This window comes from Gobio gobio (assembly GCF_949357685.1).
Source record: "Gobio gobio genome assembly, chromosome: 10".
Taxonomy (NCBI): Eukaryota; Metazoa; Chordata; class Actinopteri; order Cypriniformes; family Gobionidae; genus Gobio; species Gobio gobio.
In genome coordinates, this window is record NC_137116.1 from 46,593,798 (window position 1) to 46,621,696 (window position 27,899).

A 27,899-nucleotide genomic window follows, 5' to 3' on the forward strand; every position below is an offset into this window, starting at 1 on the left:
GCTCATCTTATGAATATTGAATTGAGTGCATTTTTTTGGTAAAGCAACTTTAAATTCAATTACAATAACGGAAATAAGAATTATTATTAAAATGAAAATGTATAGGCTACTTTTGAATTTCACTAAATCGTCTTTTATACCTATCAGTAGGTCTAATGTACCTTTTACCCATTTGTTAATTCTTGAGTTTTTTGTTTGTAATGTTTTTCAGATTATTCATTAATAAAGTGAATTATAAAGTGAGTGAGTGAGTGTGAGAGAGAGAGAGAGAGAGAGAGAGAGAGAGAGAGAGAGAGAGAGAGAGAGAGAGAGAGAGAGAGAGAGAGAGAGAGAGAGAGAGAGAGAGAGCAACACCACTGCCCCCTGCTGTCGGCAGACCGCACTCACACTTTAGGGGATGAATGGGTGGAGAGTGTCTGCTGACGTCCATTGCGAGCATCACTGCATCCAACATTTATCCCAACAGCCGACTCCACCTCTCCAAAACGGAAAAAAACTATAATTTATTAGGACTAAATCAGAATCAAGCTCCGTTTATTGTATTGGTTTTATTGTCTGAAACAATGGAGTTGTACGGTAAGGTAAGTGATAAACGGTCTTATATATATTTATTGAGCACTTTGGTCGTAATGGAGAGCCACGCAAAAAAAAAGAAATAAATGGCTAATTTAGTCATACTGTAAAAAATATATATATAAATAAATAAAATAGGTGTAGTTTAAAGAGATTTGCCTTTTGACAACGAGAATACTGACCGGTCATGAAAGGTTTAGGTTAATACATTTATGAAACGCAACATCAGTGAAGAGGAAAGCAATCAGCCGTAAAAGCTAATTTATTCACGGGACCTGCTAATTCAAACATTCTTGGTTGTTTATATGAAAGAATATTGTCAATATGAGTCATATTGCTAGTTGCTCTTATTTACAGCTCAAAATTATCTTTGTTTATGGTCCACATCAGTAGTCTTTATTTATTATGAGCATTAGGTGTTTGAAGACTATTAGCCTTTCATATCCAGGGCTTGGCTGAAGAGACGGACCCCTTTAAAAACGCTCAGACTGAATGAGACATACAGTATGCCGCGTCTCAAAACCTAGTGAGCTGCCTACCTAGACAACATCGTGGGCATCATCGGCGCCATATTAAACCATTTAATCACATTTTCTAAGTGAGCACTAAGTTCTAAGTTAAATGTTTAATTCCTGTTGAACTACAGTAACACAAGTTGTTTATTTGCCCAATAAGTAGCTACCAATACAACGTCGTAAACAATAAAATAACATGATATAATCATTTAAGAACATTAATGCATATTTCTTCTAATTTTGACTATTTTCTTGGTAACATTTTACAATAAGGTCTCATATGTTAACATCAGTTAATGTATTAACTAACCCTGAGCAATACATTTGTTACAGTATTTGTTTATCTTTGTTAACGCTAGGTAATCAAAATTCAGCTGTTCATTGTTTATACATGTTATAGTTCACACTGCATTAAATGATGTTAACAAATACAACTTTTGATTTTAATCATGTATTAGTAAATGTTGAAATTAACATAAACAAACATTAATAAATGCTGCAGAAGTGCAGTTCATTAGTAGTTCATGTGAACTAATGTAGTCAACTAATGACACCTTATTGTAAAGTGTTACCATTTTTATATATTATGTTTTATATTGTGAATGAATCAGTTTTTTATTCAAAATTAGTCTGTGATAATCATCAAATCTGGTAATGTCTTGGTTTGCAACAGCCATGCAAACATGTAAAAAGGAAATCAAGACAGTATGCACACTCATTTACTGTCAACTCTCACGCATAATATATTAATGTTTAAACTAAAATGCTTTTGGTTAAAGGGGGGATTAAATGGGTTAAATAAAAAAAAAGGCTGTAGGACATTCACTAGGTTTGTGACGCAGCCTTGGACAGCTCCTGGTGCTGACTTTCCCAGAGCCATACTTAAAATACATGGAGAGGGCTGAGTCTTTAATGAAATACTAATTTATAATTCATTTATGCTGTTATATTTTTAGACGTGACTATTTTTAGAAGTTGGGCTGTTGATCTATTAATCACACTGTGGCTTTGTGTTCTCACAGATGGCTGCCACACAAGAGAACAAACAAAAGGAGAACTCTGATCAAAACTTTGATTACATGTTCAAGCTGTTGATCATCGGGAACAGCAGTGTTGGAAAAACGTCTTTCCTCTTCCGCTACGCCGATGATATGTTCACATCTGCCTTTGTCAGTACAGTGGGCATCGACTTTAAGGTCAAAACTGTTTATAAGAACGACAAAAGGATCAAGCTTCAGATCTGGGTAGTTTCTACCTCATTCACTTCATAATAGCCATGACTTTAACTCTCTTTTTTAAACTCAGCATCAATGTTTCATGGTTGGTCAAGCACTGAAGGGCTGGATAATCACACATGGAGCAATGTAAACATCACATGGGGTGATGATTAACACTGGCTTATGGAAAGAGACCATAAGCCATTGTCACCTTATCTAGTCAGCATCAGCAAAACGGTTCAGTTCATCAGATCGTGGAACGCTTTTCTATTTTAGTCTCGCAGTGAAAGCGCTGCTACTTTTAGAGGTGACAAAGCACCGTCTCAGACGCGAGCGCTCGTTCATTCACACATCGCTGTCTTGACTCCATTTGTCTGTCCCAGATTCAGTCCCTGTGAATTTGACATGAATCTCAGTCAAAATACATGTGGAGATGCACATCTAATTTACTACATAAATCAGATTAAGTCTGGATTAGGACATTTAAGTGGCTTTTTAGAACATGCCTAACATTACTGGTGTGCATCTTGAGACAAAACAATGGCCATGACATATTTTAAGATATGCCAGTGCAAGTTGGTTTCAGCTCAAGCATTTTAGTCTGGGACTATTTTAAGCCTTGTCTGTGAAACCAGCCTATTCTAATGCTGCTCTTGTTATTTTTTTAGGACACAGCCGGGCAGGAACGGTATAGGACTATCACCACAGCCTACTACAGAGGGGCCATGGGCTTCATCCTAATGTATGACATTACTAACGAGGAGTCTTTTTCTGCTGTACAGGACTGGTAAGTTGACATTGTGCATTATGACAGGCAGAGCTCCTGCTTTCAACAGGAGTATTTATGAGCTTTCTGTGTGGATTTACAGACGTGATCCTGCGGTTTCCGTCTGTCTGACGACGTGAGACATTCACGTCTGTCGATCCTGGAGTCAAAACCTATAAATGAAAGTCATGAATCATGTCAGGAAAATTACTTGGACCTCTTCTTATCTTTCCAATACTGTATACACAGAGCAAAAAGTACAGAGAAAGTACACAAATATTACCTAAACATGGGCTTGTGTTAAACCTTTATGTGATTTTTAGTCAAATAAATTCACTTTTATTCGATTTTTAACTCACAAAACATGAGTTGTTTCTCTCAAATCAAATTTTACTTGAGTTTCGCAAAGTAAAAAGCATGTTTTTTCTTAGCTCATTCAAATTGACTCTTTATTAAAGGGTAACTTCAGTGATTTAGCATTAGTCTTTGTATCAGTATAATGGTGAGAGTGGCCTTGTTGGGCAGTGAAGCAAGTGCATTCTGGGAGTTGTTGTCTTTCATCCACATGAGACAAAAATACATTTTCTGTCTTTTATCAGTCTAGAAGGCACCAAATTCAAAAATAATTTCACATTTCTACTGCATAAATGACCCAGTTTAAATACAAAGCTTGATGCTAAATCACTGAAGTTACCCTTTAAGGACCTGTTTTTTCAGTGCTCACAAAATGAGGGATGTCCATGATTTTATTGTTTCAAATTATATTTTCAAAATAATTTTATTACAAATGAAATGCAAATTCTGTCGTCATTTTCTCAGCCCAATGCCATTCCTCTGACTTTCTTGTTTCTGTGGAACACAAAAGACCCCCCCCCCCCCCCAAACTAAAAGAAGGAAAAAAATATATAAATTGGCGGTAGCAAAGAAGTCGGTAACACTTTACAATAAGACCTCATTTATTAACTTTAGCTAGTTAGTAAACTAACATAAACTAGTGAGCAATATATATTTTTAAAAAGCATTTATTATTAATCAACAATTATTAATTGTAAACATATGTGTAAACATGTCTGGCAAAAAGCTCTTTCTGATTCCGATTCTGATTGTTAAAGGGATAGTTCACCCAAAAATTTAAATTCTGTCATCATTTAGTCACGCTCAAGTTGTTCCAAACCTGTAAGAATTTCTTTCTTCTGCTGAACACAAAGGAAGATATTTGAAAGAATGTTTGTAACCAAGCAGATCTCGGCAGCCATTTTCCCCCAACATGTCCTCCAACCAATACGCCTATATAGGTCGTTTGTCACTTCCCTATCTATCTATCTATCTATCTATCTATCTATCTATCTATCTATCTATCTATCTATCTATCTATCTATCTATCTATCTATCTATCTATCTATCTATCTATCTATCTATCTATCTATCTATCTATCTATCTATCTATCTATCTATCTATCTATCTATCTATCTATCTATCTATCTATCTATCTATCTATCTATCTATCTATCTATCTATCTATCTATCTATCTAACATGACACTGTCATTATTTTTACGCAGTGCAAAGAGAAAGCACTGACTTATTATTTTTCCTATTAATTTTTTTCCACCACCATGTCCCTTTAGGGGCTTTTACTGTTCATTTAAATTACACAGGAGATTGATTAATCTTGTTAGTTTAGTCAAATCAAAAATACTTTTTGTAAAAGAAAAAAGATTTATGTCACGATGACCTGTGAAATACAATACCTTGAGTGATTTTGTTGTGTTAAAGGTCCCGTTTTTCGTGTTTTTTTGAAGCTTTGATTGTGTTTACAGTGTGCAATATAACATGTGTTCATGTTTCACGTGTAAAAAAACACAGTATTTTTCACACAATTTACTTATCTGTATACCGCTGTTTTCACTGTCCTAAAAACGGCTTGAAAGATTTCCCTGTTCTATGAAGTCCCTCCTTCAGAAACACGTAACGAGTTCTGATTGTGCCAGCGGTTCCCGTGTTGTGATTCGACAGCAGCTTAGCGCACGCAGAGCGGACGTTACCGGAAAGGTCACGCCTCTCACCATAACAGGGATGCATGCGCTCAATGATCTCTAAGTACAGCGTCCCTGGGAAAGCCAAACAAAGGTGACTTGACTCCGGGATGAAAATAACAGTGTCTCGACGACATGGCGACAAACACACTCTACGAACGCAACCGAACGCAACACTTCCTATTCTCCACGCGGGAGCAACAAGACCACGCCACCTTTTTCGCGTACTCTTGTGGGCGGAGGTTAGTCGACAAACTGCTCTACTGACGTAATTAAAGCAGGAAGTACAGAGTTGTAGTCCCAACCAGCCGTTCGCTGTAGGCTTTGAAAGGGAACTTCTGTTAAATAAAATATCTCGCTTGGCATTGAACTTTGAGCTTTATAATTTTACAGGTATTATATATGCTGTAACAGCAACATTACACACTAACTAATGTTTGAAAAATGGGATCACGAAGAACAGGACCTTTAATGAAGTGCCATTACATTAGAGAACAGAAAGAACATGCTGCTAAAGAGATGAGAATCTAAACGAGTGTGTTCGACATAAAGTTCCCATTGATTCTCTGTGGCGTGATGACATTCTTAAACAATAAAACTGACAAAGTTTTGGTATGAGTCTGGCACATCGTGTCCTAGAGGATGTTCCAGTGCCATTTGTACTGATGACAAGCATGTCTGCTTGCTTTTGTCTCGCCTCGTCTCGTCTCGTGTCAGGGCGACCCAGATTAAGACATACTCTTGGGACAATGCCCAGGTGATCCTCGCAGGAAACAAATGTGACATGGATGAGGAGAGAATAGTGTCTGTGGACAGCGGGAGAATGCTAGCGGAACAGCTGGGTGAGTAATATATATATACATACATATACTGTATATGTACAGTAGTGGCCAACAGTGATGTCTGGCCATGGAAAATTCACATCTTCACCTTCATCTTAAAAATGTTGTAGGCATATTGCGTAGTCATGCTTGGAGTCAACTGTTTTATTTGATAACATAATGAAACATGGCAAACTGTGCGGACGTAATTTTGACCAGGCTGTCATATAAATAAATTATGAAGCAAAAATGTGCAATTTTGTCAGATAAATAGCTTAACCAAGTTTAGTGTTTTGTTCTCCCCTCATATTTTAAATACTTAAAAATTTGATTATATTTTCCTTCCTTAATTGTAGTCTAATTAAGTTTGCCAATGACACCGTCCTACTGTCTCATGCCATCAAGCCCTCAACAGCATCACGGCCCAGCTCTTCAGGAATTTGTGGAGTGGTGTGACAACTCTTGTTTGGAACTTAAAGTAAATAAAACTGAAGCGATGGTTGTAACCTTTTCTAATAAGCAGAGGCAGATGGCTATGGCAGTCACCACTGTTATTCACGGAAAGCCTATAGAGATTGTCGAAGAATACAAGTACCTGGGCACATTTTTTGACAATATGCTGCAATTCACCTCTAATACAGAGGAGATATTGAGGAAATGCCAGCAGCTCAATTCCTTTTGGGTTAGCAAGAACATTCTTACTATGTTCTACAACCCCAAATCAGAAAAAGTTGGGACACTATGGAAAACGCAAAAAAAAAAAAAAGAAGTGATTTCTAAATTTACTTTGACTTGTATTTCATTGCAGACAATATGAACACAAAATATTTCATGTTTTGTCTGGTCAACTTCATGTAATTTGTAAATATGCATCCTTTCCTGTCATTCAGACCTGCAACACATTTCAAAAAAAGTTGGGACAGGAGCAATTTAGGGCTATTAATGAGGTAAAATGGTTAAATAATGATGTGATTTGAAACAGGTGATGTCAACAGGTGATTGTAATTATGATTTGGTACAAAAGTATCATCCAAGAAAGGTCTAATCCTTTAGGAGCAAAGATGGGCCGGGATCGCCAGTTTGCCAACAAATACGTGAGAAAATGATTGAAATGTTTAAAAACAATGTTCCTCAAAGAAAAATAGGAAGAGATTTGGATATTTCACATTTAACAGTGCATAACATAATTAAAAGATTCAAGAAATCTGGATGAATTTCAGTGCGTAAAGGACAAGGGCGCAAGCCTAAGCTGAACAACCGTGATCTCCGATCCCTCAGGCGGCATCAAGAATCGTCATTCATCTATAAGCGATATCACCACATGGGCTCAGGACTACTTTGTCAAACCTTTGTCAAGTACCACAATACGTAGTTACATCCACAAATGCCAGTTAAAACTGTACTGTGTCAAAAGGAAGCCCTATGTTAACAGTGTCCAGAAGCGTCGTCGACTTCTCTGGGCTCGGAGGCATCTGGGATGGACCATCACACAGTGGAAACGTGTACTGTGGTCAGATGAATCAGTATTTGAGGTATTTTTTGGGAGGAATGGACGCCGTGTGCTCCGGACCAAAGAAGAAAAGGATCATCCAGACTGTTACCAGCAACAAGTCCAAAAGCCAGGGTCTGTCATGGTATGGGGTTGTGTCAGTGCCCTTGGCAAAGGTAACTTGCACTTCTGTGAAGGCACCAGTGGTGTCTTCAGTCCCTAAACGTCTTTTAAGTGTTGTGAAAAGGAATGGCAACATTACAAAGTGGTAAATGCTTTACTGTCCTAACTTTTTTTGAAATGGTCTGAATGACAGGAAAGGATGCATATTTACAAATGACATGAAGTTGACCAGACAAAACATGAAATATTTTGTGTTCATATTGTCTGCAATGAAATACAAGTCAAAGTAAATTTAGAAATCACTTCTTTTTTATTTATTTGCGTTTTCCATAGTGTCCCAACTTTTTCTGATTTGGGGTTGTAGTACTCCTACATTGAAAGTGTCTTTACATTTTCTATCGTCTGCTGGTTCCATTCCACCAGCCTTCAAAATAAAAAATCGTCTGGAGCGCACAGTTAAAGTCTGTTCAAAGATTATCGGACTTGGGCTCTTTCCATCATAAGTGACCAGCAAAGGCTGAGGTTGGCTGGCAGGATTTTACAAGATCCTTCACCTTTTTCTGTTTTTGAGTGGCTCCCCTCGGGGCGACGGCTTCGTTGTCTGGGCTGTAGGACACAAAGGAGGAAGTCAACCTTTGTTCCAAAATCGGTGCAGCTTTTAAATTTACAACTGTCTCTAAGCACCATCATGCTCACCAAGCAGTGTTTTTTAATTTTATTTTTCTACATACATTTTTAATTGCACATATACATTTACGTATTTATTCTTTATATATATATATATATATATATATTAGGGGTGTAACGATTCATCTACTACATCGATGTATCGATTTATATTCCTATGATCTAACTACATCGATCTGTGCTCGGCAAGTTGGCCTTCCGGACGACATGTATCGATCTAACATCGTTTTAAAAGGTAATCAATCGATTGTATCGATAATAGGAAATAACGCATTGGATTTAAGCACGTCAGACTTTATATGGATGTTTTTTCTAAGCACTTTTAATGATAAAGGCGTTAAACGTTACTCGATTCCGTCTGTCCATCTGTGACATCATCGCCACGCACCAGCAGCAGCGCTAAGAAAACAAAACATAGCATGGCGGATGGCAGAGGAGAAGCCAACGAGCGAGAAATTATCAAGCCACCAGGAAAAAGAGCTACCTGTACTATCAACCCTTGCTAAATGTTAACTGTGCATTACTGGCAGCAGTGTGCCAGCAGAGCGAGTTTTAGTACTGCTGGTGACATAGTGAACGCACAGAGAAGTGTTCTGAAGTGTTGAGGCACGCGCAGCATCTCGAGGAGACGAGGACGAAAACAAATGAGCGCCGCTCATACAAAGAAACTCAGTTAACATACACAGTTAAAATTGTGCAGTTTTTATATTTATAACATATGATACAAGTAAGCAACATTACACTAACAAGAGTGTTGTTTTCCTGAATACCATCACGACTGAAAATGACACTGATTTCATACGCCAGTTCCATAAACAATTTAACATTAAGTCACTTACATTTTAGAAGCAATATGGACTGTTTTTGTTCTATTTCAGCAGCGAAAATAGTTCCAAACAAATATCACAGCAGAACCGTAACGCATCTCACAGCAACAGTGTGTTAGTGAATGATTCAGCGTTTTAATGAATCGGTTGAATCAAAGATTCAATGGCCTATTCGTAAACGACCGCCAAATTCTTGAATGATTCAGCCGTTTCACTGAATCGACTCAATGAATCGCTCATTAAGACGGTCACATGCTGCCACCTACTGGTGGTTTAGTTTCATTTTCCCAACATTTCTTATATGTATATTCAAAAATATATAAAATAATCTCATAAAATTATTTAATGCAGTTGTAATTTTTCAGTGTAAATGATTTAATTTGATTGGTAACAGCCTATAGTGTCTTATTCTAATTTAATTTATTGATCAAATTTAAGAATATAAAAGGAAAGCCGAAGCATACCCTATATTTAATAAGATTTGAAAAAATGCCCTTTATAAAAAGGTACAAATATGCATATTTAAATATGTCAAAGCTGATTAAACACTGGTGAGAATATTGCTTCAGAATAGATTATATTTACAAAAAAAATCTGGACAAGCAAATGTTTTACTCGGACAAGTGAATGACAGATTTACTTGTCCAAAGGACAAGCGTGTGAACCGGCTTAATGTCGAGCCCTGTAGTAGCAGGTTCAGCCAATTTATTCAACCTGAAGAAATGTTGGTTGCACTTTATTTTTGATATTAATATTGTATTTGTATTATTTTAATGTTGAAAAACAACAGCAAAAGTAGCAGGTAAACCTACTTTTAATTAAACCTGAAGAGAAGTTAGTTGCACTTTATTTTTTTATATTAATATTGTAATATTTGTATGTTGGAAAACAAAAGCAGAAGTAGCAGGTTAACCTACTGTTGAAATGTTGGTTGCACTTACTGTGCTTTTATTGAAAATGTATTGAATATTGAAAATGAGAGCAGAAAAGGTTATCTTCCTGTTAATTCAACCTAAACTGTTGGTTGCACTTTATTCAAATAAAATTTGAATGCATTTGCCATTAATTTTTGTTTACTTGTTTGTTTATATCCATAATTAATTGATACCTGATTCCCTTACAAGAAACAACAGGAATCTAGGAAACTTCACCTGCAATGACCAGTATCCAGATATTTATTTCAGTCACACAATTTTTGGCTAAAAAGTTACTGAATCGATTTCAAGTCACTGAATCGTTTCGGATCGTATCGTTCTAAATGAACCAATATCGTCCTTGAATCGTATCGACAACCTCAAATCGTGATACGAATCGAATCGTTGTTAAAACGAATCGTTACACCCCTATATATATATATATATATATGGTAGGACTTGTCTTGTATCTGCCAGTAGCATAATATGTTATTATGCACTTTATGCACATTTTGTTATTTATTTACTGTATGATGCTTTTATGTATAGCTATTGTTTGTTACACTACGTGGTGTTGTTAATTGCCCCTCGGGGACAAATAAAGTGTTGAATTAAATGAATTATATATATAGAAATCAATGTTAAGTGGTCTCTTAATTTTTTCCAGAGCTATGTAAGTATATATGTGTATATATATATATATATATATATATATATATATATATATATATATATATATATATATATATATATATATATATATATATATATATATATATATATATATATATATATATATATATATATATATATATATATATAATGTGTGTGTGTGTGTGTGTATATATTACCGTTCAAACAGTCAGAAAGATTTTTTTTTTAATTTTTCCAAGAGCTATGTATGTATATATGTGTATATATATATATATATATATATATATATATATATATATATATATATATATATATATATATATATAATGTGTGTGTGTGTGTGTATATATATTACCGTTCAAACAGTCAGAAAGATTTTTTTTTAAGGAAGGTCACATTCAATTGATCAAAAGTTGACAGTAAATGCATTTATAATCTTACAAAATATTTCCATTTCAAATAAATACTGTTCTTTTCTTATTGTTTTCAACATTGATTTGATAATAGTAATAAATGTTTCTTGAGCAGCAAATCAGCATATTAGAATGATTTCTGAAGGATTATGTGACACTAAAATATATTCAAATAGAAAACAGTTATTTAATTTGTAATAATAACTGATAATATAACAGTTTTACTGTATTTTTGATCAAATAAATGCAGCCTTGGTGAACATAAGTGACTTCTATTTATTATAAGCATTCTTATAATCTTCTAAAATCTTATCAACCCCAAAACTTTTAAACTTGTGTATTTCATTTGCTTACCATAAATCTCTCTTTCCCAAAAGGATTAGAGTTTTTTGAGACGAGCGCGAAGGACAACCTCAACGTCAAGCAGACATTTGAGCGTTTGGTGGACATCATTTGCGACAAGATGTCAGACACTCTTGAGGCCGACCCTGCCGGTACCACGGGAACGCCCACTACCAGACTGACCGACAACACGACGCCCCCGCAACAATCTGACTGTAGCTGCTAGTGTTCACCGTCGGGGACGTTCGCTTCTGTGGCTCGAGCGCTGTTGCCAAGCTTCTGTATTCTGACTGAGACAGAGAATAAGTTACCGAACCCCAAATCTTTGACCTGGCTTCAACTCCTAGTCTTTTGGTGTTAATGACATAGCGAACTAGCAAGATCGTGCCAAACACAAGTGTCAAACTTTGTCCTTCGTTTATGCCATTATGCCAGTATACAGGTCTAATTTCAGGGGTTGTTAGTGGGTTGCACTTTATTTTACAGTACGTGCACTTACCTAAGAAAGTACTGGGTAATATAAGGTAACTACATGGGTTAAGGTTAGGGTTAGTACCTAGTTATTACACAGTTATTGTGATTACTAATAAGTACATATTATGTACACGGGGAACATGCCTGTAAAGTAAAGTGCTACCGTTAGTGTACCTGTATCCTCTATACTGCAATATCTCTTGTATTAGTAATATGCAGTAATAAGCAAAACTGAGTCGAACTTTAGATTCTCCACATCATTCCCATGTCTCTCAGGGGAATTATACACTTCTGCAAATTTATAAATTCTATATACTTGTCCATCTTATGTGTAACGCGAGAGGATGTTGTACTCGCATTTTGCTGATGAGTTGGTTGGATGTGTTTGTGTGCAGCTGTGTGTACGGATAATGATCGCGAAAGCGAAAAAGTATGAGAAAAAATAAATAAATGTGGCCTTGAAATGATTCTGATGTCTAGCTCTAGTTTTTCACACGGTCCCATCCAGACAGCTGCTATTGAATTGGTATTGATTTTTTTTCATTCAAAATAAAATAATAAAATCATTCAGTCTGAACCAGGGTTATTATAGTTCAAATGAAAATAAAATAAAAATACTTACATTTATGTCCAGACAGCTGCTATTGAATTGTTAAAAAGTATTTTTTTTCATTAAAAATAAATAAATACAATTTAAAGCCAGGGTTATTAAAAAAAATACTTAAAATGTTGCCAAGAAAACATTTCTCATTTTATTTAGTTTAACTTGATATGCTGAAATTACCACAAAAATGTATAAAAACAATATCGACATATTTAAAAAAAAAATATTAAAATGACAAAAACACACAAGAAAATTACTAAAACTTAAAATGATATAATAAAAACTATAATATCTCAACGATAAATGACTAAAACTTTAACTAAAATAAAAATAACGATAAAATAAAAATCTCAATGATACTAAAATAAAACTGGTCCTAAAAGTTAGACTCAGAGGAAACAAGAGACATCATCATAGAGTCAACCCATGCTTTTATTTTGGTGCATATAAAAAACATTTTTATTGGATTTTACCAGTTTTCGTACGTAAATTTTATTTCTACAGTTCTATCCAATAGACTGCGATAAACAAGGAGTCCAATAAACAACTACACAGTCTTGTGAAACCTCCAGACAATTTTCTAATTCAGTTCACGTAACTAAAAAAAAAAAAAAAAAAAAAAAAGTTATCCCTAAATATAATTTGTCAAATTCTGTTTGTGTATTTCTCTCATGATTTAAAAAGAGACGAGAAGGGCACACTGATTTCATCCATTTAGGGTCATTAAGAATCTACAGTATACGTGTCAAAATGAGTCCCAAATTGAGCGTTTGGGTTTTTTGTGAAGGATGCTCTAACCCCTCTCTGGATCTGGAAATCAAAATACCCCAACAGAAAGATGTTCTCTCTCGATCATATTGCATGAAATGCGAATGTTTTTTTCAATGATGAACACAGCATAGACGGAAACATGACGGACTTACAGTTGGTCGCAAATCCAAACCCACCACACTGGCCTGCTTTTACCCTGTCCAATGAGGTCTGACAACTTTTTCTATCTTTCCTTGAAGCATTTATGCCACATAAACAGGAGGAACACAACACACACATCTAGGTCATTTTTCCAGCCAGTAGTTTCTTTAGTGCAGCAAGAGGATAAAAACTAAAGAGCTATCTGTAAGGCACAACCCTCAGGCCACAGAACCACTTTCTTTTAAAAAGAAAGAATGGAAAATAAACACAGTAATGACTATAATTTGGCTTTCCCCTTTCTCTACGCAATCTCTCTAGAGACACATATCAATGGGATCATTACGTACTAAGAATAACAAACATTCTCTCAGTAAGAGTTCCATAATACAACACCATCACCAAAAGGGATGATATAATCATTTACAACAACATAATAAGAGCAACGATATGTACTGTACAGCACAATAAATACATGTATGTAAACAGACAGGAATGAGAAACTATGTAGTAAATGGAGACAACTTGGCAACAGAATGAGTTTTAAATAAAGCAATAAAAAAAGGGCTAGTTTCAAAAGGCTTCGATATCATACAGAACACATTTGATTAGGTATATTTACTGCATATGTATAATTAAAACGATATATTGAGGAAAACTGACTGATAAGCCTGCCTTGCTGATGCTACCGTTTGATTAAAATGCTTTAATATGCTACAAGCACATCAAAGAGCATTAATAAATAATACTAGCTTGAACATAAGGATGTTTGTACAGTAGGACACTTGACAGAGATGAGTAAAGCAGCAATTCAAATCATTACCAATGGAAATGTTTGGCGATGTCAAAAATAACCAAAATAAATACAATCGACAAAAAAAAAGAAACAACAGTGCAACTAGATTCACACTCACAATGAGGCTTTGCACTGAAGCCGATTGTCCAGTGATCATGTGACAACAGACACCTGTCAGTTGTTTTCTGTTTAACTGGTCATATGGCATCAAACAGCTGTGTGAAATGTAATAATATTAATAATAATAATCCTGGACATCGGACACACGTAATCAATCATTATTATAATTAAATAATAACACTATCATTAATAATAATGATTATTATTGTTAATAGCATTATTATTTAATTATAACAATTTATTACGTATGAACTGATACCCATGATTATTATTGTTATTATTATTTAATTACAATACAAAATCTCATTGTTAATGCATGAAGTGATACCCAGGATTCATTTGACTCCATTACTAGCATGTTTCTGTACATTTTTGGTAGGGACCAAAAACATTTAAGGCTTATTCAAGCTATTGTTTTATTACATAATCATGAGATTATGTTCTTGGGGGAATAAAATATGTAACCCTGGACCACAAAACCAGTCATACAGGTCTTTTTTTTTTTACATCATGAAAGCTGAATAAATAAGCTTTCCATTGAGGGTTTGTTAGGATATGACAATATTTGGCCGAGATACAACTATTTGAAAATCTGGAATCTGAGGGTGCAAAAAAATCAAAATTTTGAGAAAGTTGTCCAAATGAAGTCGTTAGTAATGCATTTTACTATTACTAATACATTTTTGATATATTTACGGTAAGAAATTTACAAAATATCTTCATGGAATATGATCTTTACTTAATATCCTAATGATTTTTAGGACAATAAATTTGACCCAGTATTGCCACAAATATACCCGTGGACTTATGACTGGTTTCGTGGTCCAGTGTCACATATGGTCATGTATTATCAAGCCGAGGAGACATGTTTAAACACATGTATTCATTTAAATCAATTCTTTTCAGATCTGGATTGGGTGCAACAAATAAAGCTCGGGGAAAAAAAGTAGTTTTTTTTTACCACATTTGCATATTTACCACAAATATGGCAATTTAAATGAAAACGTGCATTTTCAGTGTGAAAATGGTGTTTGCTTTTTCACTTTGGTACCATTCACTTCAAATAATGCTTGATACACTAACACAACAGACAACTAAATCCAGATTAATAACACATTCAAGGCATCAGGAAGACGTGAAGTTCAAAGCATGAAGTGTTTGTCTGCTAAAATGCTTCGAATCGCAGGGAAAAAAAAGTCTTGGTGAAAAAACAGCTGCTTTCTAAGTTAAATGTTTCTAAAATACTGCTTCAGTCAAAACCCCCACCCCAAAAAAGTACCTCGAAACCGGGAATAAAAGACAAGCTATTTAACCTTTCATTTGTTTGTAGAAATGACAGGTGGGAGTGGAAAAGATATTCCTGAGTGTAAAAATGGTTGAAACTAGGAATGAAAAAGAACGACATGTTAAAGGCGGACATTAAAAAGCACTTCTTAATGACGTATGCAAAATAGACAATGAAAAAAACTAATATCTTAACCATAAATAAGTGTTTCTCATCTCTAATATAAAAAAAGTTCAGGTGCCGTTTCATACTGTGTTATGTGTTGGCAGTGTCCTCTTCTTCCTCCTCCTCTAAAACACAGGGTTCTGATAATTCCCGTTCTTCCTCATGTTCGTCCTCCTCGTCCTCCTGTCCGTCCCCCACCTGCTCGTCCAGGGGGATCTCTGTACATTCGGAGTCCTGTGTGCAAAGGGTTTTAGAGTCACTGCAGCTGTTTTCCTCCTCTTCTTCTTCTTCTTCGTCCTCCTCTTCCTCCTCCTCCTCATCCTCCTCCTCCTCCTCCTCCTCATCAGGAGGGCTGCCGCTGTCCTTCTCTGTGTCGGATTCTCCGTCCTCCTCCAGAGTCAGTTCAAACTGGAACTTCTCCTGTCCGGCGGCGCGTCTGCCTTCGCTGCTGGTGTCCAGTGCCGGAGAGGGGCTCTGGGGGATGGTGCTCTGGTACCACTCCCTGTTGTCTTCCAGCGTGTCCAGGATGTCCTGGGCGTCTGGATGCACGAGGTCGGCCCACGTCTCCCACAGTGGGTGCACGATGTAATCGATGAAGCCCACCTAGAAAAAAAGATTTGAAAAAAATCATTCGTTTTTGAAAGAGGCATATTTATCAAAATACACTATATATGTTATGTTTTTGATTTTTTACATCTATTGTGCTATTTGAAAGGATTTATAAAATAGCTGGCTTGTACACCACCAGTCAAAAGTTTCGGGTCAGGAAGATAAAAAAAAAAAAAACACATTGGATATTTATACTTTTATTCAGCAAGGACACGTTTATAATGTTAAAAAAATATTTCTATATCAAATAAATGCTGTTCTTTTTAACTTTCTATTCATCAAAGAATCCTGTGAAAATGTTACATTTCAACATTGATAATAAGAAAGAAATGTTTCTTGAGCAACAAATCAGCAAATTAGAATGATTTCTGAAGGATCATGAAGACTGGAGTAATGATGCTGAAAATTAAGCTTTGCCAACACAGGAATAAATTCCATTTTAAAATAATATTCAAATAGAAAACAGCTTTACATGTACTGTATTTTTGTTTTAAAAAAATGCAGCCTTGGTGAGCAGAAGAGATTTATTTTAAGGAAAACAAAAAATAAATAAAAACTAACCCAAACATGTTAACCATTTTATGCATGAATTATTAAATCACAAGGAAAATTTTAATAAAAATAATTATTCCTAATCTGTTTTTTTTTTTAAATAATACATTACATTTGATATATATATATTATCAGCCATGTCAAGTCACCTTTATTTCTATAGCGCTTTTCACAACACAAAGCACAAAGCAGCTTTACAGTGACGAAAGGAAATTCATTTTGTTTTAAATTAAAAGCTAAAGTAATTTTTTGATTGATTAATTTCTGTAGTAAAAACTGATTTAACGCATGTAAAAAATATATTGCACAAAATGAAAACCATAATGTAAATAGTATTATTATAACTGTGAATCAAAAAATTGTAAGCGCATTTAAAGCATGATTTCATCTCTTAAATGTCTTAGTGTGTGTTTTGGTCATAATTTAGACTTTTAAAAAAATCTAATTTCAGCTTTTTATCTCATAATTAGAACATTTAAGTCATAATTTTGACTTTAAATCCAAAACTTTTTATCTCATAATTAGGACATTTAAGTAATAATTTTGACTTTAAATCCAAAAAATCCAAAATCCAAATCCATGTGGGATTTATATTGTCTTAAGTAAATGATGATTAAAAAAATACATATATAGAGGACAGCCGTATAGAATTATGGGTAATGATCCAAGACCATATAGAGTTAAACCAAAATGTATTCAGACACTTTCAACCTTTTCACACATTATCACAGTTTATTCGCTATAGTTTAGAAAAGAACTCAGAGTTAAACTGTCAGAACAAATTCATCTTGATAATGTCAGATAACTTTGATAGAAAGGTATGTATTGGATTACAATCAACCAATCAGCTGTTAAATTTAAGTACACAATTAGATAATACCAATGTAGGTCAACCAATTACCAAGCAAAGCTTCATTTTGTTCAGTCTGTGGTGTAAAAGCCCGCATTAGCAGAAAAAACACTTAAGCACTTAAGCAAAACATGGTCAGGTCAAAGTGTCTGAATCATTTTGGCCCCAAATTTTAATACATTTTCCTGGTAGTCCACTGTACGAAGAATTTTTGGGTATAATATGTCACAGTTTACTTTATTTAGCTATTTTCACTTTAGTGTCTATAGTGTCCTGCACCCAGTAGTAAAAAATGACATCTGGTTTGACTATATACTGCATATATAAAGATTATTAAACGTTTTTATTTTTATTTTATTCATCCTTTATCTACCCTGAGCTGCCTTACCTGTGACTTCTCGACTGAAGCGTTGTGCTTGTCGCACATGGGGCTGATCTCCATGCCGCGCTCCCGTTCTCTGTCCCCCTGGCTGAAGAACTCTTCCATGATGCGGTCCGTCCACTGCCTGTACAACTGCAGCGGCTTGGTGGGATTACTGAGGTCTGCACAGTGCACCATGTTCTGCAAGACCTGAGATACACACAAAATCAATCAGTTAGGCATGCATATTTATATTTACATTCATTTGCACATTCATAAGTATATTACCATATTCAAATTCTGCTGTTGAATACTTAAGAGCAAAGATCGTTAACCTTTAAAGACCAAGACTCTCAACCAACCCATGGGGCCACATAAAAAGCTGTACGACTTAGCTGTAGTGATCTGAGCCACATTGAAGAACTGAAGAACATATTTATATATATATACACACACACACACACACACACACACACACACACACACACACACACACACACACACACACACACACACACACACACACACACACACACACACACACACACACACACACACACACACACACACACACACACACACACACACACACACACACACACACACACACACACACACACACACACACACACACACACACACACACACACACATTTTATTAGGTACACCTGTTCAACTTCTTGTTAACACAGGTATCTAATCAGCCAATCACATGGCAGCCATGGTCATGACAATCTGCTGAAGATCAAACTGAGCATCAGAATGGGGAACAAAGTGATTTTGAATGTGGTTTGTTGGTGCCAGACGGGCTGGTCTGAGTATTTCAGAAACTGCTGATCTAGTGGGATTTTCACACAACCATCTCTAGGGTTTATAGCCTGGATGCCAGCCGAACTTAGCCCCGCCCACAACATTTTAACTCGGGCAGTTCGGTCTGGACTTGATCCGTGGAGAAGTAATTATGCACGAACAGAAACTGTTCGGACCAATGAAATTGTCAGGGCGGGCTTTAGACGATGATGGACAGATGATAAACAGTAACGTAATCATCCACGTCATCAAAGGCGCTTGGGTTGAATTTGTTCTAATCTTAAACGGAGAACTTGTTCGTATATGCATTCACCTTTACTATTTCTCTCAGAAATGATGATCGTGTTGGTAAGTACTCTGTGTATCCTTAAATTCTTTTTTTACATCACCGGCAAAGATCGTTTACACTCATCTTTTTCTTCTAACGTTACTTATTCCAGTGTGCATGCAGACAGGGTTGCCAAGTTTTTACAACAAAACCCGCCCAATTGCTACTCAAAACTAGCCAAAAACAAGCCCAATAGCTTTCCGGGGGGGTTCTCCGGGGAAAAAATGGCATTTGGGGGGTAAAATGTGTGTTATTTAGGCAGGGATGCCTGCAAGAATTCACATTCCTGGGTCTGTATATCACATAATTGGGGTCGCTTCAACCCGCGGACATGGAAAAACCAGCGGACTTGGCAACACAGTGCAGTTGAGTTCTGTTGATATTTGACAATTAACGTTATGCGTCGCTCCGTTGCTCTGATTGGTTGTAGGTCTATCCAATTGAGGTCTTTCCTGGTTCGGTTGAAACACGCCCCATAATCACAGCCCAACGGAGCAGTATCAGACTCAAATTCTGACTAGAATTGAGTATGACGACATCAGGCTATAGGGTTACAGAGAATGGTCTAAAAAGAGAAAATATCCAATGAGCGGCAGTTCTGTGAGCCAAAAAGCCTTGTTGATGCCAGAGGTCAGAGGCGAAGGGCCAGACCTGTTCAAGCTGATAGAAAGGCAACAGTAACGCAAATAACCACTTGTTACAACCGAGGTCTGCAGAAAAGTATCTCTGAACGCACAACACATCAAACTACACTGTGTGGCAGTCCTGTCATGAACAGGAAACTGAGGCTACAATTTGCATAGTCTCACCAAAATTAGACAAAAGAAGATTGGAAAAATGTTGCCTGGTGAGTCTCGATTTCTGCTGCGACATTCAGATGGTGGAATGTGGCGTGAACGACATGAAAGCAATGGATCCATCTTGACTTGTGTCAACGGTTCAGGCTGCAGGTGTGAGGGATATTTTCTTGGCACACTTTGGGACACTTGGTACCAATTGAGCATTGTTTAAACACCACAGACTACCTGAGTGTTGATGCTGACCATGTCCATCCCTTTATGACCACAGTGTACACATCTTCCGATGGCTTCTTCTAGCAGGATAACGCACCATGTCACAAAACTCAAATCATCTCAAGCTGGTTTCTTGAACACAGTAATGAGTTCACTAAACTCAAATGGCCTCCACAGTCACCAGATCTCAATTCAATAGAGCAGTTTTAGGATGAGGTGGAACGGGAGATTCGCATCATGGATATGCAGCCAACAAATCTGAAGCAACTACGCGATGCTATCATGTCCATATGGACCAAAAACTCGGAGGAATGTTTCAAGCACCTTGTTGAATCTATGCCACAAAGAATTAATGCACTTATGAAGGCAAAAGGGGGTCCAAACCGGTGCTAGCAAGGTGTACCTAATAAAGTGGCCAGTGAGGGTATAATGTTTTATATACATATTTATTTTATATAATTGATAAATTAACAAAATACGTTATAAAACGAAATTATAAAAAGTATATAATTATATATTTTTAAATATAATTACATACTTTAAAAATATGTTTAATTTAAAATAATATAAATGAACAAAAATCAATTATGGTAATTAATAAAATGTTCGAAATTAATTCTATTAATTAATTTAAACTCCTTTTACACACAACCTTTATTGTGATATCTACAATGCAACATGAGCATTAAGGACAAACCTGTATCCTGTCAGAGTAGTTGTCCAGCAGTAATACACCTGAACTGGTCACCTTTTTGGTCTCCACCATGGTTTTCAGATCTGCCAACAAATTCATGTGCTTAGACATGTCTGTGGCCAGAACCTGCAAAAAGAGAGAGAAAAAGGGTAATTTATTGGCCCTTAAAATAATTTACACCTATTTTTACATCTGTAAAAATGAAAGTTTAGTATCAGTGAAATGAAGCTGCAAAAACAGTCCAGTGTGATACATGACAGCTAATGTATAGACCGATGATACATCATTGATACATCGGGCCCTATCATACACCCGGCGCAATGCGGCGCGACTCATTTTTTGCTAGTTTCAACCCGACGCAGTTATAATTTTCACGTCCTACGCCACATTGTTTAAATAGAAAATGCATTTGCGTCCATTTGGTCGCCCATGGGAGTGCTGGTCTGAAAACAAGGTGTGTTCAAGTGCATTTTTGCATCGCTTGGCGCATTGCTATTTTGAGGTAACTGAAATCGACTGCACCACTGACCGACAAAAACCTCAACCCTGTTTGAGTATTATATAGACCAATAGCACTAAAGTCAATAGCACAATATTTTTTTTGCTTTTTAAAGAGCGTGTTAGTAATGTGCGCCTATAGGCGGGTACACTCAGCTCATTACACACACAGCAGCACACAAACATTTTTAAAAATTAAAAATAAAGGATTCCTCTCTGGAGAAGTGTTCAGTCTTTCCGCTCGCAAATTCTGCCATGTAAATAGCGAATCCACCATGGTACGAGCGCAACTGGCTTTTAAAGGGAATGGGAAATGAGACTCTAATTGCTTTATTGCACGTTACGCCCAAAACACACCCATGACTCATTCAGAGAATAGGGACAACCCTTTTAGACCATGCGCTGGGCCATTTTCCCCGTCGCTTTCACTAGCAAAAGCGGATTCGGACACGCACTAAGTGCACTTGCGCCGTGTGCTTTGTACCATGTGCTCAGATTGTTAAAACAGTGCCCATCATGACTCACAATGTCAATGACCATCTTGCGGAGTGACTGTCTCTGTTTCTTGGTCAGATTCTGAAAGATGTCACAGTTCTCTTCCTGCAGCAGTTTAAAACCTACAGCCAGGTGATGATTCTCCAACACAGACGAATCATTATACATGAGGGCCAGCTCAGAGTCTGAGAGAAGAGAGAAGAGAGAGAGAGAAAAAAAAGAGAAAGCACGATTAATTATATACTGTACTAAATATTATTCATCAGCTCTTTTATTTGTATCTCTATGAGCAGTAACCTACATTTTCAGTTTTACACAAAGCTACTGAATGGTTTCAGAAGACTTATGAAGTCATATGAACCATTTTTGTGATACTTTCATGGTGCTTTATTTTTTTGACCTTTCAGAACAGCGTAAAGGTTCATCAAAATGTCTCATTTGGTATTCCACGGATAAAAACAGCCGCATGAAGGTATGGAACAACCTGCATCCCTCCTCTTGAGTGGTTCAAGTTCCTGTTGAGCTTGTGACAAACACCACTGGTCCCTCCATTAGTCACTGAGGGGATTTTACCAGCTGTGTGGGTGGGACACGTGAGCTTTGTGAAGCACAGACACATGTAGCCCACCAAACACATGCATCGATAGCATGTGAAAATTGCCCGATTGACCGTTCACCGCACGTGACAACAGCTTAAACACGTATTGATTCGTCTTTGAGCGGGTCCGCTACTTTGAACAACGTGATTAAGCTAAAAGTGGTTCTGTCAGCTGTGAAAAACATTGCACAAACATAAATTGTAAGAAGAGCCTTTTGGAAGCAACATGAAAAATTGGATTGGCTTGTTTTCTTCTTTTTTTCTTTCTTTACGGATATACGGGAAGAGGATTGGCTTTTAAATGTTTTAATAATTACGTTTTTTTTTTTTAAGGAGTCTCTTATGCTAATCAAGGCTGCATTTATTTGATTAGACATACAGAAAAACAGTAATACATTACTATTATTTTTTTTAAAGCTGAATTTTTCAGCATCATTCCTCGTCTTCAGTGTCACATGATCCTTAAGAAAGCATTCTAATATTCTGATTTAGAGCTTATTATTGTTATTAAACAATAAAATAATGTTGTAATTAAAATTTGTTATTAAATGTTTTTCTGCTTAATATTTTTGTGGATATTGAGATTTTTTTTTAATCCTTTGACAAATAGAAATTTCAAAAGAACAGCAATCTTTTGTACCATTAGAAATGTTTTTACTGTCGCTTTTGATTAATTTAATGTATCCTAGCTGAATAAAGGCATTAATTTATTTTCTTTTTTTTTTACGGTAGTGTATCACTGTTTCCAGCACAACCGGTTTTCAACATTGACAACAACAAGAAATGTTTCAAGTGACACTGAAGCCTGAAGTAATGGCTGCTGAAAATTTTACTTTGAAATCACAGAATAAACTACATTTTGAAATATATTTAAATAGTAAACTTTTTTTTAATTGTAATAATATTTCACAATATTACTGTTTTTAAAGTTGATCAATGTGAGCATAAAAAAATTATTTGCATTAAAAAATCTGAATTATCTCAACCTTTTGATTGGTAGAGTACACTTTGCCCTGCCCACTTCGACCATGCATGGCAACTTTTAATTTTTAAAGTATAACAGCAGTCATTTACTGTACTTAATGCAATAGCGGCAAAAAAACAAAAAGTTACTTACTAGTGTTAATGAGAAACTGGTTGGAGACGCCAGGATGGTCGACATCATGTATCGCACTGGCAAATATGGCAGCAAGAATTTCAAGGTCTGTAAACACAGCCTGAAAATAATAGACACAAAATCTCATTTTCTAAAATCTCACATTATCCACTTTCTTTAATACCCAGCAATCAGAGTAAATGGCATTCTCGCAGCACTGCATACTGGGACAGCCGTATCGTACCTCAAGGGCAGGGGTTGATAGCAGGACGTGAGTGGACTGTGTGACATCAGCAGCGTGGATGTTGTTGTGATAGGCAACGTCAGCATGGTAATGGTCCTCTAAAGTCATCAGATAGGTGATAAACGTGTCGAGGGGAATCTTAAATGTCTTTAACAAGTCCCTCTCCTACAGTAGAAAGACAACCCACATGGTTTGTTCTTGTTAGCAGGAGCAACATAAAAATACACTGAAGCAAACTTGAGTGAGAGAATACTGTACCTGGAATATTGTGTGCATCATAACTGTTAAAGGTCTGTTCCCAGAAAATTCGGACACTTTGAAGACATTAAGGCCCCATTTATTTACATCTTCAAGCTCCTGAAATGACAAAGTGAAACATATGTAGTTAGATGTCCTATATTGCGGTTTTCTGTAAAATAATCTCTTATTTAAAGTCTTTTAATTATATACACTACCGTTCAAAAGTTTGGGGTCAGCAAGATTTTTTAATTTATTAAATAATTTATTCCTTTGATGGCAAAGTAGAATTTTCCAGCATCACTACTCCAGTCTTTAATGTCACATGATACTTCAAAACTCATTCTAATAAGCACTCTTTGGTAGCCTGACAAGCCAGACCTACATCAAGATGTTGGGTCAGGGAACACACCATTGGCAGGGCTCAATCCGAGGGGCGGGATAAACGGTTGACTTTCAAATTCCCTCTGCACGCAATAGGATAGCGCTACAACCAACCAGAGCAACAAAGAAGGTGAAGCGGAGCTAGTTGATAGATTCAACTTTTGCCGTATCCGGTCGGCAAGACTCCGAACACATCTTCCTTTTTTAAGAATGACTTCAGTGCCGTTCTTTGCTCTTTCCTCAAAGAAAAGCTTAACTCCAAGTCTTCCAGAGTTGCAGCCAAAGCCGATTCGAAAGACCGCTGTTCGCCAGCTGTTCGCCAGCTGTTCGCCAGCTGTTCGCAAGTAGCACACGGAACCGCCGCAACTCTGCCGTCATTATGTTAAGCCCGCCCACCGACTCTATACATGATGTGATTGGCCTGACTAGAGTTTGGTTTTTCATGCTCGCAAGCCAACGGAGAGTTGCTAGACGCCCTGGCTGCAAATCATATTTGCTGCCGCAAGGGTGCGTCTAGATTTCTTGGCTAACTCTTTGGTGCTCAAGAAACATAATTTTTTAATTTTTTTATCTTATTTTTTATCATCATAAATGTTAAAAACGTTGCTGCATAATAATTTTGTGCAAACCATGAGACATTTTTTTTCTGGATTCTTTGATGAATACAAAACACCCGCATTTATTTGAAATATAATTTTTTTGTAACATTATACATGTCTATACTGTAACTTTTGATAAATTTGATGTTTCCTATCTAAATAAAAGTATTAATTGTAATATTTACTCTTAATTACTAACTTTCATGTTACTGTCCCCAAACATTAGAATGGTAGTGCATATTTACTTACCTTGGCCAGCTCATCTTCTGTTTCAGTTTTAACCCCAAACCGAGGGATGTTAGAGTTGGTAAGGCTGGAACTGTGCGTTAATTTTTTTACGCCGCTAATCTGGGACATCGGCCTTTTCTTCTTCTCCTTGTCTTTTTGGGACTGGGGCGATGGCATTTCCACCTCGTGTTGCTTGTCTACAGAAACACAGAAAGTGCTCAGAGAAGGTTCTAGAAATCAGAGGTGCTCATGGGTAAAAGCACAGCATGTGTCACTCACTACAGCCACTGATTTGTGGTTTTGTAAATGAATGGTGGGCTATGGGCATTTAATGGTCTTACTTGTGGCGTGATTATTCAGCTGCACGGCCGTCAGGCTACAGAGCTGCTGCTGGCCTGCTTTTTTGCTCATAATCAGCACTTCATTTGTCCTAGTTCTCTGAGTTACCCCCAAAAACTCACAAAATTGCCCTCGTCCAGTCAAAACGCTATTCCTCTTAACTACATTGTGCATTTAGTAGATTCCCACATTGCATACATTCAGTGATGTTAACATCCATATTTGATTTTCATGATGTTGTTTTGTGGGACACTCACCTAAGAATGTACTGGAGATGAACTCAGATACCTGGTTACCAGATCGGCTCATCTCTGAGAGGTGAGTCAATTCTCTGTTCAGCATCCTCTTGAACTGTTGAGAGATAAACAAATGGAAACATTTTTTTTTTTTTTTTTTTTGCCATTTAGAACTATTTTATGCAAAAGAAAAAAAAAATGGGAAAGAAAAAGATTTCATTCAAAGTAAAAATGTCTTGTGTGGAGGTGTTGTGTAATATGTTTATGCTGTTGTTTGAAACACCCCCTCTGAAATTCATTGCTGAACAAGACACCATTTTACCTCTTTTTAGGATCATTTAATGGATTTTCCCTTGTCAGCTGTGTCGCTATCAGTCAGCAGATACGCCACGATTTCAAGGCTGAGTCCTCCAAACAACCCAAAACATATGAATCCTCTCACACTGTTAAGAACGTATGTCAGGTCAAAACGACCTGCTGGGTCACACCAGATAGACGCCACATTTCTAACAAGATTTGCAGGAACAAACTGGAGATGAAAACTGCTGCATGCTCCAAAATGAACTCACTAATGTGCGCAAACAAACAACTGAAAAAGCCGAGTTACAGCACATGTTGTGCTGGTGCTTTTATAGTAGTTTGGGTTTAAATAGCAATCCACCCTATATGACAGTGGGTAAAGAATAGTCTGCATAAAAAAATGTAATAATATATTACAATAATATATCTATATATATACATACATACATACACATACATACACACAATGTACTTATACAAAAATGCCATTAATTACCAAATCAATTCATTTAAATATCTGTCTGTCATCACGTCACGAGACTATGTTCTTTATGCAGCCTTTTATTTGTGAAACCACATACTGAACACCAATAATAAACAATAGCAGCCTGTCCAACCCCATTCCATTCAAAGAATAAAGAATTTCATGATTAATTAACTCACCTTTATGTACCCCCAAGAAACTGACAGCAAATAATTTGCCTCAGGCATTTTGAACGAGTAAATCCAGATAGCAGATGAGATTAGAAAACACTGGCTGATAGGGAAGTATGCTCAGTGCAGATGGTCTCAAAGCTCCATTTATTGTTTAATCCACCTGAACTAACATGAAAACCTGAAAAGTCCAGAAATTCCAGGGCATTCCTCACGACGGCTGACTCCATTGTTAAGAAACCTGGCAAGATTCCATCTACGACAGAGGAGGGCGTGAAGAAGCCACGGCATTGTCTAATAGCATCTCTCACTGCGTACGCTGCAAGCTCTTCAAACTAAATAGACTGAAAAACGCCTGTGCCTTGGAAGGAAAATATGCTCAGTTAACAGCTTCCAAATAAGGCTGCGTTTAACACAATCATTCAGGTGAGAGCCTCTGAGTGCAGCCCTGCCAATCAGGCAGCTCCTCCGGATTAGAATGAGCTCATCGCTGCAGCCGATTGGCCGAGCTGTAAATCCTCAGGGAGTGCTTTGTTCCCCGGGACCCCTCCCACTTCACCCTCTGGATGTCTACAGCTCAGTTGGAGGATGTGTTCTTTGTACGAGAGCTCTGTAAAACAGCAGATAGCTCCCCAAAAGGGCACACAGTCATTATGTGTGGTTTGTATTAATGCGTATACACGTCATGTTCGACTATGCGCATATGTGTGCGGACAGATGCGCGTGTATGTGTGGAGGGCTGAGGTAATCTTCATGACGTGATGTTTGGAAGTGGACATTGTGTCAACCAGACTCATACAATATTCAGTAAAGTTCATTCACATAAATCCACAGCGGGGAGTCAATAGAGACCATATGTGATGTGAACAAGAACAAAATAAACTGATGACGACGTTCTAGATTTGTCCTGGTAAATTGTTAATGAGCCCTTGAATATAGCAAAAAGTGTGCCGGGAAATTTGCCATTTTATTCTCTTACTGACTTATAATTGGAAGACAAAAAATCTAAAGGCAGGCCCAGACTTTTTACTAGCCACAATCACA

At 36.7% G+C, this 27,899-nt stretch overlaps 2 protein-coding genes across 7 annotated transcripts in view; one reads left to right on the forward strand and one right to left on the reverse strand.

The window, feature by feature from the left end:
• Nucleotides 1–385: 385 nt before the first annotated feature.
• rab3c (RAB3C, member RAS oncogene family) lies at nucleotides 386–12,319 on the forward strand. Its single transcript, XM_079827376.1, has 5 exons — nucleotides 386–581; nucleotides 2,111–2,332; nucleotides 2,974–3,092; nucleotides 5,825–5,949; nucleotides 11,413–12,319. The coding sequence occupies exons 1-5, from the start codon at nucleotides 402–404 to the stop codon at nucleotides 11,601–11,603; spliced, it is 837 nt and encodes a 278-aa protein (XP_079683502.1). The 5' UTR covers nucleotides 386–401; the 3' UTR covers nucleotides 11,604–12,319.
• Nucleotides 12,320–12,870: 551 nt separating this feature from the next.
• Nucleotides 12,871–27,899, reverse strand: part of pde4d (phosphodiesterase 4D, cAMP-specific) — a gene marked incomplete at its 5' end in the record, with an annotated part of 191,973 nt that continues 176,944 nt past the window's right edge. For all 6 annotated transcript variants that reach the window (XM_079826723.1, XM_079826722.1, XM_079826724.1 and 3 more), the window contains 9 exons: nucleotides 12,871–16,333; nucleotides 18,130–18,312; nucleotides 20,951–21,073; nucleotides 21,971–22,125; nucleotides 23,656–23,755; nucleotides 23,879–24,043; nucleotides 24,137–24,235; nucleotides 25,348–25,523; nucleotides 25,923–26,016. In XM_079826723.1, coding sequence (XP_079682849.1) covers nucleotides 15,821–16,333; nucleotides 18,130–18,312; nucleotides 20,951–21,073; nucleotides 21,971–22,125; nucleotides 23,656–23,755; nucleotides 23,879–24,043; nucleotides 24,137–24,235; nucleotides 25,348–25,523; nucleotides 25,923–26,016 — 1,608 coding nt within the window. In that variant the 3' untranslated portion in view covers nucleotides 12,871–15,820. The remainder of the gene's footprint in view (nucleotides 16,334–18,129; nucleotides 18,313–20,950; nucleotides 21,074–21,970; nucleotides 22,126–23,655; nucleotides 23,756–23,878; nucleotides 24,044–24,136; nucleotides 24,236–25,347; nucleotides 25,524–25,922; nucleotides 26,017–27,899) is intronic.

What these genes read in the sequence shown, in the direction of transcription:
- rab3c (XM_079827376.1), top strand. Translation starts at nt 402, where the DNA reads ATGGGTGGAGAGTGTCTGCTGACGTCCATTGCGAGCATCACTGCATCC. An exon ending in CAATGGAGTTGTACGGTAAG is followed by an intron (nt 582 to 2,110) that starts GTAAGTGATAAA and finishes GTGTTCTCACAG; the next exon opens with ATGGCTGCCACACAAGAGAA. An exon ending in GGATCAAGCTTCAGATCTGG is followed by an intron (nt 2,333 to 2,973) that starts GTAGTTTCTACC and finishes TTATTTTTTTAG; the next exon opens with GACACAGCCGGGCAGGAACG.